Here is a 12,500-nt window from a genome sequence, read left to right as displayed (position 1 = left end):
GAGGAAGAGTTAATTAGCTAGTAAGAGACTAGAAATAAACTAGCAGCTCTGTGGCCAAAGTAGACTAAAGATATGAAATTAATTGGTAAAAACTCGAAAAGGGACAAAAATTATGTACACAGGAGCCAAGAATAGCAGGTAATCATTAGTTGGTCTTTGTATCTACTTTGTCCTCGTGTAAATAGAACGAAAAGCGGAACACGAAACGGGAAACTGATAAAGAAACAGTGCCCTTTAGACTCTGAGACAGAACCAGAGGCGCCACGAGCAGGCCACGTCTCCCAACACGTGACACGCTTCTCAACACCAAGGGAAAGGAATTCAGACCTCTTCTGGTTTTGATCCCACTCGGAGCGCGCCTTCCCACGCCCCCGCGCCACCAGACCCAAACGCTTTCCACCTCTCTCTCTCTCTTTCTCTCTCTCTCTCTCTCTCTCTCTCTCTCTCTCTCTCTCTCTCTCTCTCTGTTCTGATGAGTCACCGGGCATGGGGGAAGCCATACCACGCCTTCCTGACTAAGCAAGAACTAGGTAAATGCTATGTAAATACAGGTCACTGCAGCCCTTCTCCCCCACTCTGACCTCTGCTTAGGTCATGTCGCTTCCACATGTTTTTTTTTTTTTTTTTTTTTCTCTCCTGTGAATTCTACTACCACGTATGTTCTTTCTCGTACTCCCTCTTTTTAGTGCCTCCTTACTCATCTCCGTTTTCTTTGACATTGTTCATTGACCTGTGATTCTTGAGGGTTCTCGCCAGATCCTTAGTGTCCTCCGTGACGCTCTCCGCTGTCTCTCTACCTCAGGGCCGCCTCTCCTCAGCCTCCTTCGCGCCTCTTGCTTCCCACACGTCCTTTCGCAGCCCTCGCGGTCCCCCACTCCCCCTCTCCTGCGTGTTCATCGTGTTCTGGTGTCTGTGGTTGGGGTGATGCTGTTGCTGGTGGAGGTGGTGGTGGTGGTGGTGGCGGTAGTGTTGTTGTTCTTGTTCGTGTTGGTCTTGTTTTTGCAATTCTTACTACTATTACTACTACTACTACTACGACTACCACCACCACCACCACAACTACCACCAATAAAAAAAGAAAATAAATAAATAAAAAAAAACATTGAATCAACAACGATATCAACAACAAACAGAGTAGAGAAACCAGAACCGTAATAGAAAACAGCATTATAACCCAATCCGCTGCTCTGCCAATAGTTAACCGCCCTTCCTCCATCACCTGCCCCTTTGTCCCTCCACGTGGCCATTCACCTGCGGGGGAACACCTGAGGGGACACCTGCAGGCCATTCTCTCTTTCCCAGTCCCTTACGCGTCTCTGTCTCGTGTCTCCCTTATAAAAGACTGAGATGACGACTAAGTGATGAGGTACAGATGGATAAGGGATTTGTCTGTGGGAGAAAAAGATGAAGAATATGATTTTGAATAATAAACTAGGAAGAATGTTGTGAAAAAGAAGGGAATGTGTAAGGAAAGGAGAAAGAGGTATAGAAAAATATAGAAAAAAGGCGAGAAAGTGAAGGAGGAGGAGAAAAATGAAGGTATAGAAGCTTTTAAATAGAGAAACAAGTAGGAAGTTATTAAAAAGAAATACTACAAGATGGAAGGACGCAAAGAATGTAGAAAGAACTTGAAAAAAAATGTCCTTAAATAGGAACAGAAGCCAAGTTAGTGCTAGTGTTGATTTAGCATCTGAATTCAGTGTTAATTTAGTTCCTGAAATAGAAAGCAGAAACCGAGTAGTGTTAATTCAGTTTTAATTTACTGTTAGCTCGTTAAATAGAAAAAAAAAAAGCAAACCAATGTTCACTTAACTCCTGAAGGTGAGATTAAGCTCCTTCAGAAGACAAACAGAGGTGATCGTGAGATGTTTACCCTTCGTCACCGCCTTCTGCCGCTGCCTCACCACCTCCTCTCTCCACCCCGCCAACCAATTACGACTCGAACAGCCCATTACGTGCCGGGGCGCCCTTACTTCCTGGTTGTAGGGGACAGGGAGGGGAGGAGGGCGATAAACAGCTAGGGAGAGGCAGGGGAGGGAGGGAGAAGGGGAGATGGGGTGAGAGGGAGAAGGGAGGAGTTCATGAAGGGCTTCTTTCTCCCTCAGCACGACCTGTGATCACTCCCCTCACCTCACATTTCCTCCTGTAGGGGAGAAGAGGGAGCAAATTGAGGTGTACGCCCTCTGGCACACACACACACACACACACACACACACACACACACACACACACACACACACACACACACACACACACACACTATCGAAATACTTTAAAATTACCTATTGCTATTCAGAGTAAATAAGGATAACTGGAATGGATAAGCTAACTAGAGATTTATTATAATTCTATATACTTTGAAATTACTTCTCGTTACTTAGAATATACACGAATATAACTAGTGGATAAGAAGCTAGAGATTAATTTCAACTAATTTACTGAAACTATCATCTTAAACTTCATAAAACACTCTAGTGATAAGATTAAAGAGATACCATGAAAGGGTTAAAGCTCACATCGTCCAGAACCTTTAAATAACAAAACCAAAGTGGCAGAAGACAAAGTCCTCCTTCAGATAACCCAAGGGAAGCCAAGGAAACCAAAAAGTTAACACAACCTCGCCCTCTATCTCACTTCATTGCCTTCCCAGCCCCGCCTAACGTGACGCAGACAAAGAACACGAGGACTCCCCACTTCGTCTTTAAGCTTTTTCCCCCCTATCTCGAAGTTAAGCTTAATTTCCTCTTCTCTCGTTGCAGGACTGGTGAAGCTTGGAGTGCAGTGTGTGTCGGGGAAACGAGTGGCCATAAAGATAATAAACAGGGAAAAATTAACCGAATCTGTATTACAAAAGGTAAGTGTTGCTAATGTTTGTTCTGTTCATCTCCTCATTCAGTGCCTTCGTCGGGAGGTTTGTGTGTTTGTGTGTCAGTTTTCTCTAAGGTGTGTTGAACTTGTGGGGTTTTCAGTTTATGTTTGTATCAATTCTGTATTTTTTTTTTATGTGGGTATGTTCATTCTTCTCTCGCCTTCAGTGCCTTCGTCGGGAGGGTTGTGTGTTTGTGTGTCAGTTTTCTTAAGGTGTATTCAACTTGTGGGGTTTTCAGCTTATGTTCGTATCAATTCTGTATTTTTTATGTGGATATGTTCATTCTACTCTCGCCTTCAGTGCCTTCGTCGGGAGGGTTGGGTGATTGTGTGTTGGTTTCCATTGGGGTTCTAAGCATAGTTAATTCAGGTTAGTATCCTCGTATGGAAGTGTCTATTTTTCATGCTGGTATGTTGTGCCTTCCTCTCAGTCCCTACGTCAGGAGGTATGCTATGTTTTACCATGTCAGCTTCCTTGGGGCTTTGTGTTCATGTGTTTAGGTACTTCAGTTGTATCTACACATTATATCACTCTTATTTTGTTGGATCTACATTTTGAAACGCTACGACTCTCATAAAGACTCTTTTCAAAGGTCACAGAGATTATTAGTCACGTTCTCGAAGCTGTTTCTTCCTACTGACGATGCAGAAGCCTTGTTATTGTTAAACTATCATTGGTATCATGAAAGAATCCTTGTTATTGCTAAACTATCATTGGTATCATGAAAACTACTGAAAAGAAAAAAAAACACAAGAGCTTCCAGTAGAACCTAAAGTACTTGAGATGAGACGCCGGGGTGTGGGAATGCAGAGCGGGGTGTTGTTCGAGGCAATGGCGGTGAAAAGCTCAATGCTCGTAAGCCACGCAAACTCCCAACCGTAGTTTTAAATAATGAAGTGACTCTTGCAGGGAAACAGAAGGAACTTGGGCAGGAAACTTTACTACCATTGCTTTATTCCTGTTTTATTACTGTTACTCTTCATTTTTGCTATTATTTAGGTTATGAGGGAAGGAAGTAACCCGTGTGATTTGGCCATTCTGCGAGCGAAAAGTTTTGGGGTGAGGTGAACAAATTTGCGACACTTCAGCATCCTCCTCCTCCTCCTCCTCCTCCATTCGAAATATGTTTTACCAATACGTGCAGTGTTGCCACATGGTGCTGACAGTGGTGCCAGATAGTGCAAGGCTCGGCATCTCGTGTGTGTGTGTGTGTGTGTGTGTGTGTGTGTGTGTGTGTGTAGGGATGCAAGCTACCTCGTATGATTGGGTTTATCTGTGCCAAATTTAGACGTATTGTCACACGTAGGGAGGAAGGAGAATAAATTGCTTCGTTTCAATGAGTCCTGTTGCTTCCCTATTACCTCCCCTTCCTTCCCCTACTACTCCTCGCTTCCCTCCCCTCACTTCCCCTCTGTATCCCTTAGTTCCGTCCCCTTTTTCTCGTCTCCCTCTCCCTTCTGCGTTTCTCACTCCAGCCCTCCCCCTCTCCTGTCACTTCCCTCCCTTTTCCCTCCCTTACGTATACCATTCCTCCCTCCTCCCTCCTTTTCCCTCCCTATCTCCACTTATTTGTTCACCTTAGTATGAGTTCAACTGGCTAATTATTTGATACTTGTTCTTATTCACCTGAGAAAATACACACACACACACACAGAGAGAGAGAGAGAGAGAGAGAGAGAGAGAGAGAGAGAGAGAGAGAGAGAGAGAGAGAGAGAGAGTGGTAGTGCCAAAATCTCTCTCTCTCTCTCTCTCTCTCTCTCTCTCTCTCTCTCTCTCTCTCTCTCTCTCTTGCAGTCTAGCACGTAATTTTCTCAGTGTGTCCTTTGGTTCTCTCTTTCTTTTAATTTCTCTCGTTTCCATCATCTCCCTTTTTCTTTTCTATTATCTGCGCTTCTATTTACCCTTTTTCTCTCTTCAAATGCAGGTTTTCCTTCCTTCCTTCCTTCCTGTCTTCCTTTTTTCCTTCCTTCCTTCTCGTGCTCTTTGCTTCGTATTTATTTTTCTCTTCCTTTCTCCACTTCACCGAACTCTTTAATTTGTCGCTTCCTCCTCTTCTGTCTCTCTTTGTCTCTTTCTGTCTCTCCGTCTCGTCTGTTTCTCTGTATGTCTAGTCTGACCTTTCTATCTTTTTAACCTCTTCGTCTTTGTGTTCTCTTCTATTTTATCTTTCTCTCGATACATTATTGACCTTTCTCTCCTCTTCTCCTCCTCCACCTCCTCCTCCTTTGTTTCTTCTTATTTTCTCTCTTTCTCTTTTATTTTCCCTCACTCACGCACTGCCTTATGTTGTCTTCCTCTTTTCCTTCGCTCTCTAGTTCTCTGCTTCTCTTTCCTTCTTTCTTCTCTTCTTTTTTCCTTCCGTTCTTCATTCCTTTCTTCCTCCCATTCTTTTTTTCTCATCTCAGCAATTACTCTTTTTTGTATTGGATTATTTTTATTACAGCCTGAGTCACTTTGAGGCAAGCTACTACTTCTACTACTACTACTACTACTACTACTACTACTACTACTACTACTACTACTACTACTACTACTACTACTTTTATCATTGATTCCGCCGAGTTGATGTTATTTCTCCCCATAAACCCTAATTTTCCCACAAGCATTGCCTAATACCTCATAAATATCAGCTTTCTTCATAAATGTCACTAGTATATTTTCCTCACAAACATTACTTTCCCCATCAATGTTATTTTTCTCTTAAGTTCTCGTTTTTCCCTCGTTTTTCTTATAAATTTTAGGTTTCTCATAAATGTTGGAGGTGTGGCGGCTGCAGCGGCGTGGTGGTGGTGGTGGTGGTGGTGGTGGTGGAGGAGGGGAACTGCATTAGGAAGCACTGCAGGAGGGGAGGGGGAGGAGGAAAGGAGGGGGAAAAAGGGGGGTACTCTGCTTTTATTTTGGTCGTAAAGGAAAGTTTGACCACCCCCATCTCTCTCTCTCTCTCTCTCTCTCTCTCTCTCTCTCTCTCTCTCTCTCTCTCTCTCTCTCTCTCTCTCTCTCTCTCTCTCTCTCTCTCTCTGAAAATATTTGTCCTTGTGGAGGAAAATAACAATTCTTTCGTGGGGAAGGAAAAAAAGTCAGTGTTTATTTATGATGGAAAAGATTCACTCCTGGTATTTTTTTTTTTTATGTGCGTGTATAAAGAAAATATTCACTTTTTTTATTCATTAACGGAGTTTGCCTCGTGTAGGCCTATTTGTTTCTTCAAGCTTTCCTTAGGCATATATGTTTTTATATTTGTATGAGAAAAAGAGTTCTTATAAGATCAGTAATAGAAAAAAAGTCTTCATTTATATTTATTTTCTGTAAGGCTTAATTTTATATATATTTTTAATGGAAACACGAACTTTTATTTTAATCTAAGTGAAGGAAGCACGTTTTTCTTGATTTAATACACGAGAGGGCACCTGCAACCCTCCTCCTCCCCTCCTCCTCCTCCTCCTCCTCCTCCTCCTCCTCCTCCTCCTCCTCCTCCTCCTCCTCCTCCTCCTCCTCCAGGTGTTCTGCTCACCTGTACTCAATCAACGGCAGGTGTACGGGGCAACGAGAGATGAGAGATGGGAGTACGAAGAACCAGCATTTACACTCCAGTTATGGCCGATTTACGAGGAGGAGGAGGAGGAGGAAGAGGTGTACTTGTGAGGAGCAATCACTGTGGATGAAGGAGTGAAAATTGATCCTCTCCATCATCCTCCTTCTTCTTCTTCTTCTTCTTCTTCTTCTTCTTCTTCTTCTTCTTCTTCTTCTTCTTCTTCTTCTTCTTCTTTTTCATACACCTCCTCCTCCTCCTCCTCCTCCTCCTCCTCCTCCTCCTCCTCTGATATTGGATATGGTGGACTGTGGGAATGTGTGCTTGCTTGCATGTGTGTGTGTGTGTGTGTGTGTGTGTGTGTGTGTGTGTGTGTGTGTGTGTGTGTGTGTGTGTGTGTGTGCGGTTTTGTTTGTCGCTCATCGGAACTATTATTTTTTTTTACTTTTTTATTTCACTGTTCAATGTTTCATATTGTTTTGTTTGGCTTCCTGTTCTTTTTTCATTTGTTTATTTATTTATTTGTTCTTTTTTTTTTTTTGGGTGCATTTGTGCTGCTTTTTCATTTCCTCTTTGTCTTTTATTTTGTATTTAGTTTTGAATTCATCATATGTATGCTTTCATGAATTTGTAAATCTCTCTCTCTCTCTCTCTCTCTCTCTCTCTCTCTCTCTCTCTCTCTCTCTCTCTCTCTCTCTCTCTCTCTCTCTCTCTCTCTCTCAGGTGTGATAGATGGTCTCAGGTAAACTACACAGGAGGGGAAGGGAGGGATCTCGTGGGAGGGGGTGAGATGGAGGAACGGGATGACGTGAGAGAAGAATTTTTATATACTGGAGGAAAGTGGAGGGAAGATATATGGAGGTGGAGTAGGAGGAAAAGGAAGAATAGGAGGAGGAGGAGCAGCAAGGTGATTAGGATTGAAGAAGTTGATGGATGGAGGAAAATGAGTTAATGATGAGAAAGGAAGAAAAATACTGAGTTGAATTTGATGCGTGGTTATAATGAGTAAGGGAGTAATGAATATGATAGAAGAGGGAGAGGAGGAGTGATAAAAGTGATCAGGGAGGAAGGAATTAAGGATATATGAGAGGAATTATCTGTCATTAACTATTCTTACCTTTACCTTCATCTTTTTCTTATGTTTTTTTTTTTTTTCTTAAATAGACGCGATTACTAAATTTCCATTCCTTCATACTCTAATTACACGTATGAGTCACTTGTATATATCTCACCTGCATCTTATTATCTTTTTTTTAAGTTTGCGTCATATTTTGTCCGCCACTTTTTAATGGGAGAGTTTCCGAGTGTCTGGATTTTCAGGAATGTATGTTGAATGCTCATGAATTTTGGTGTTTTTTTTTCCATTTTTTCGTTTTTTTTATTGTTATTCATTTGGTGATGATTTTTCTTTCAAACTTGTATTTTTGTGTCTGTTTTATCTGTGCGTCTGTCTGTCTGTATGTCTGTCTGTCTATTTAACAGTCAGTTTTGCCTATTGATCTATCATATTTGCACGTTTTGTATTTTTTATTTGCTAACCGAACGTGACTTCCCTTCATATTTATCGCTCCAACACACACACACACACACACACACACACACACACACACACACACACACACACACACACACACACATTCCCTGCATTCTTAATCCACCCATCATTGCCCCTCTCTTTCCCAATTATACTTTAGCCAACTCTCCCTCATTCCCTCTCTCCCTCCTTCCCTCCCTCCCTCTCTCCCTCCCTCCCTCCCTCCCTCCCTCCCTCCCTCCCTCCCTCCAGCGGGCGATCGAAGGGCGCCATGCAGGTGGAGGGAGGTGGAGGCAAAGACAGTGTTGCCATGAAAGTGTGATGTGTCAGTAGATATGGCAGCACTGCAGATCCCGCATCACGCATGTACGAGTACACACACACACACACACACACACACACACACACACACACACACACACACACACACAAACACGGTGATATAATTCATGTGCTAATTCGTTCACGTACATAAATATACGTACAGTCACAAGGACGTACACACACAGCTTCACGTACACGCGATTTCTATTATGTACATAAACATAAGTACACATGAACACGTACATAAGTCAGTATTATGAACACGCACACACGTACATTATAAGTGTGACATGAAAGGGAATATAAAATCACACACTCACACACACACACACACACACACACACACACACACACACACACACACACACACACACACACACACACACACACACACACACACACACACATCTTGACTTGCTTATTACCACTTGCACTACTAATACCGCTCTAAATAATAACTCAAAAAAGAAAAACAAGACTAAAACACCGAAGCCACTCATGACAAACCCAAACACACATAATAAACACATTTACACATCACTTCCCAAACAGACGGTCAGCTGACTCTCATTTCTGCTTTAACACTTTCACTGGTGCGCATTCTTTCTGATATTCACGTGAAACCTTTAGATAAATTTGTGCACTAAAGTTCCAGTCAGTTTTGTAGGTTAGAGAAGACAAGATTGGTATTCAGTTCTCTTTTCTTTTTTTTCTCTCTTTCAGTATATTTTTTCAGTGGTCTGCTAACAAAAGGCGCCTATAAGCTAAAATTCTTTCAATAACCACATGCAAATTTTTAAACGAGTTTTTGCACTAAAGTCTTCAGTATTTTTGTACCGTGGAAGACAAAATTAACATGCAGTTCTCTTTTTCTGTTTCAACATTTTTTTACAGAGTTTTGATAACTAAGGGCGACTTTAGGATTGAAACTTAACCCCTTTCAAGAGAGAGAGAGAGAGAGAGAGAGAGAGAGAGAGAGAGAGAGAGAGAGAGAGAGAGAGAGAGAGAGAGAGAGAGAGAGAGAGAGAGAGAGAGAGATTTCAAAACACTTCACAATTTAATCCTGAAAATTTTTCAAACACTTTTAATTAGGTAACTAGTACCATGAGTATTGTTTTCTTTTTCTTATATATAGAAAAAAAAGTTGAGGAAATTTTTGAGTTATTCACTTTTGCTGCAACCAATTGACTTTAGAAGATTGATGACCCCCAAGGCGAGGTGAGGGCGGCGGGACTCTGTTTCCGTGACGAGAGAGGCTGGCAGCTGGTATCGATTATGTGGGCCACTAGTCACCAAGTAGCTCATTAAGGCCACTACCGCCTTATCTCTTATTACCTGTAACCTCTTTGGCGATGTGGGGGTTGTGTGGGTGCGGGGTGTAAAGTGTGTTTGTCCCTGTCCTTCTCTATCTTTCTCTGTCTTTCTCTGTCTCTCTCAGTCTCTCTCAGCTTCTTGGGTTTGTTTTCATTGTGATTTTTTTTTTTTTTGGGGGGGTGATGTTTTTTTTTTCTGTTTGATGTGTCCGTTTGTTACTTCGTTTGTCTCTGTTTTTTTCTTTCTGTTTGTTTAGCTTTCTGTACGTTTGTTTAATGTTTGTCTAGGGTGGGGAGAGGGAGGGAGAGTGAAAGGGAAAAGGAAGGGAGAGAAAGAGAGGAAGTTGTTATTCTCTCTCTCTCTCTCTCTCTCTCTCTCTCTCTCTCTCTCTCTCTCTCTCTCTCTCTCTCTCTCTCTCTCTCTCTCTCTCTCTCTCTCTCTCTCTCTCTCTCTCTCTCTCTCTCTCTCGCTTTCTCGTTTCCTCCCGGGCGCGACAAATGACTTCAAGATAATTTAATGGCATGACAATTTGGTTATTGGAGATTCCTGCCTGGATTTGGGCCGTCATTGACAACGTATTGACCGACACACGCCGCCCGTCAATACTCGGCCCGCGACACTCACCACACGTGCTGCAGTCTTGAGTGCCGCAATTAGGAGCGCTAACATTGGCCGTTCTTCTCTCTCCTTTTCCTCAGTGTTGGTGCAAAGTTTGAATTCGAGAAGGGGGATCACTGTCTAAATTGATGTTATAAAGTATGAATAAATAAAAGGAGTATGTGTAATGTGTTAATTTGTTGTTGTTGTTTGTTGTTGTTGTTGTTGTTGTTGTTGTTGTTGTTTGAATGAGATAATTAGGAGAATTATCTCTAAATTGATGTTTTAAAGTATGAATAAGTAAAAGGGATATATGTAATGTGTAAATTTGTTGCTGTTGTTGTTGTTTGTTATTGTTGTTGTTATAGAAAATGAATAAGAAAAACAGATACGTACATTAAGTTTGAATAAGAAAAGAAAGGATGTCATTTCTAAATTTACTGATGTTATGGTGTTCAGCAAAAAAAAAGTTTGAATGCCTCAAAAACGATCTAATAATGAAGAGAAAAATCCATAAAGTAAGAAATTTATATACTTGTGTTACAATTACTAGGATATTAATTAATGCAGGTAAAAAAGGTGATCATTGCACTTGAGTCATCGAGCGAACAAGTGATGAAAAAAGTCTGGAAAGAGAAGAGATAAGCAGAAGTTCGATGAGTGAGTGAGTGAGTGAGATGAGTGAGGAATAGTAGAGATTTTTAGTGAACATAATGACATAAAAAAAAAGTAAGCTCAGCATAAGGTAACTCAAGACATGCCGGAATTTTTATTAAGTGAGAAATATTAGAAGTTTTTAGGAACACAATGAAATAAATAAAAATAAATAAATACAAAAGAAATATTAAACAAAAAAAAATAGTAAATAAAAAAAAAGTAATTGAAGACCTTCCTGAATTTAGCATCACTTACCAATCTTCAATAATAAACATTAAAAACCAGTAAAAAAAAACATCGCAAAACTTTCAAGTCACGAGTGAAATTGAGAGAAGAGTCCGCTGCAAACTTAATTACTCGCAATAAATCACAGCTCGACACTGGATCAACTCACGACATCAACTTTAACTTAGAACAATCAATTAAGGAACAGAGAGAGAGAGAGAGAGAGAGAGAGAGAGAGAGAGAGAGAGAGAGAGAGAGAGAGAGAGAGAGAGAGAGAGAGAAAGAGACTGTGTTATTTATCTCCTCCCATTTCTCGTTTCCTTCTTTTCCCATTTCTCTTCTCCTTCCTTTTCCTCCATCTTCATTTTCTTCTTCCTTTTAGTTACTGGTTCGTCTTTTCTCGTTCATCTTTATTCATTTTCCTCTCTCTCTCTCTCTCTCTCTCTGTGTGTGTGTGTGTGTGTGTGTGTGTGTGTGTGTGTGTGTGTGTGTGTGTGTGTGTGTGTGTGTGTGTGTTTGTGTTTGTGGATAAAACGTCGATAATTGTGAGGGTTAAGGAGAGATATCAAGAAGACTAGAGAGAGAGAGAGAGAGAGAGAGAGAGAGAGAGAGAGAGAGAGAGAGAGAGAGAGAGAGAGAGAGAGAGAGAGAGAGAGAGATGACAGGAAAAGAGGACAGGATGGAGGAAGAAAGGAAGAAAGAGAGACAGATATACGACAAAAGGAAACAAGAGATAGGAGAAAGAGAAAAAGAAAAAAGAACACAGAGAGAGAGAGAGAGAGAGAGAGAGAGAGAGAGAGAGAGAGAGAGAGAGAGAGAGAGAGAGAGAGAGAGAGAGAGATATGATGCGGGAAGGAGGGAAGGAGGACAGGATGTGACAGGGATAAGTAGGAGTGAGGCAGGACCGGGAATATTTGAAGGTCATATAGGGAGAGGAGGAGGCGGGGAGTTAGCTAGGTCACGTCGCCCCAGAATGTGCTGTGTATATACTAGTAGACTGTTTAAGCTTATAAATAGAATCGTTTCCAGTCAGACGGAAAGACTAAAACTGGCAGACAGAGGAAAGGGAGAAGGGGAAGGAAGGGAGGGAGACTGGTGGAGGAAAGGAAGGGGATGAGGAGGGGAAAGTGGGTGGAAAGGGAGGGGAAAGGAGGGTGATGTGAAAAAAGGGAGAAAGAGAGGAAGTAGTTATTATCTCTCTCTCTCTCTCTCTCTCTCTCTCTCTCTCTCTCTCTCTCTCTCTCTCTCTCTCTCTCTCTCTCTCTCTCTCTCTCTCTCTCTCTCTCCTTCATATAAATTCTTTTCTCAATTATCTCAAAAGTTTCTCCACACAGAGAGAGAGAAAGAGAGAAAGAAAAAGAAAAGAATTAAAATACATGAAGGTGTGATTAAGAGAGAGAGAGAGAGAGAGAGAGAGAGAGAGAGAGAGAGAGAGAGAGAGAGAGAGAGAG

At 41.7% G+C, this 12,500-nt stretch overlaps 1 protein-coding gene across 5 annotated transcripts in view; it reads left to right on the top strand.

Annotated features, from left to right (window-relative positions):
- Positions 1 to 12,500, top strand: part of LOC135090572 (serine/threonine-protein kinase BRSK2-like) — a 186,336-nt gene that overhangs the window by 54,349 nt on the left and 119,487 nt on the right. For all 5 annotated transcript variants that reach the window (XM_063987440.1, XM_063987437.1, XM_063987438.1 and 2 more), the window contains exon 2: positions 2,760 to 2,854. Coding sequence is in view for 4 of the 5 variants with exons in the window: in XM_063987437.1 (XP_063843507.1) it covers positions 2,760 to 2,854 (95 nt within the window). In the remaining variant the exon portion in view is untranslated. The remainder of the gene's footprint in view (positions 1 to 2,759; positions 2,855 to 12,500) is intronic.

Source organism: Scylla paramamosain, chromosome 35 (assembly GCF_035594125.1).
Source record: "Scylla paramamosain isolate STU-SP2022 chromosome 35, ASM3559412v1, whole genome shotgun sequence".
NCBI lineage: Eukaryota > Metazoa > Arthropoda > Malacostraca > Decapoda > Portunidae > Scylla > Scylla paramamosain.
Note: the sequence above shows the minus strand (reverse complement) of the source record. Positions and strands in the feature narration are given on the sequence as shown.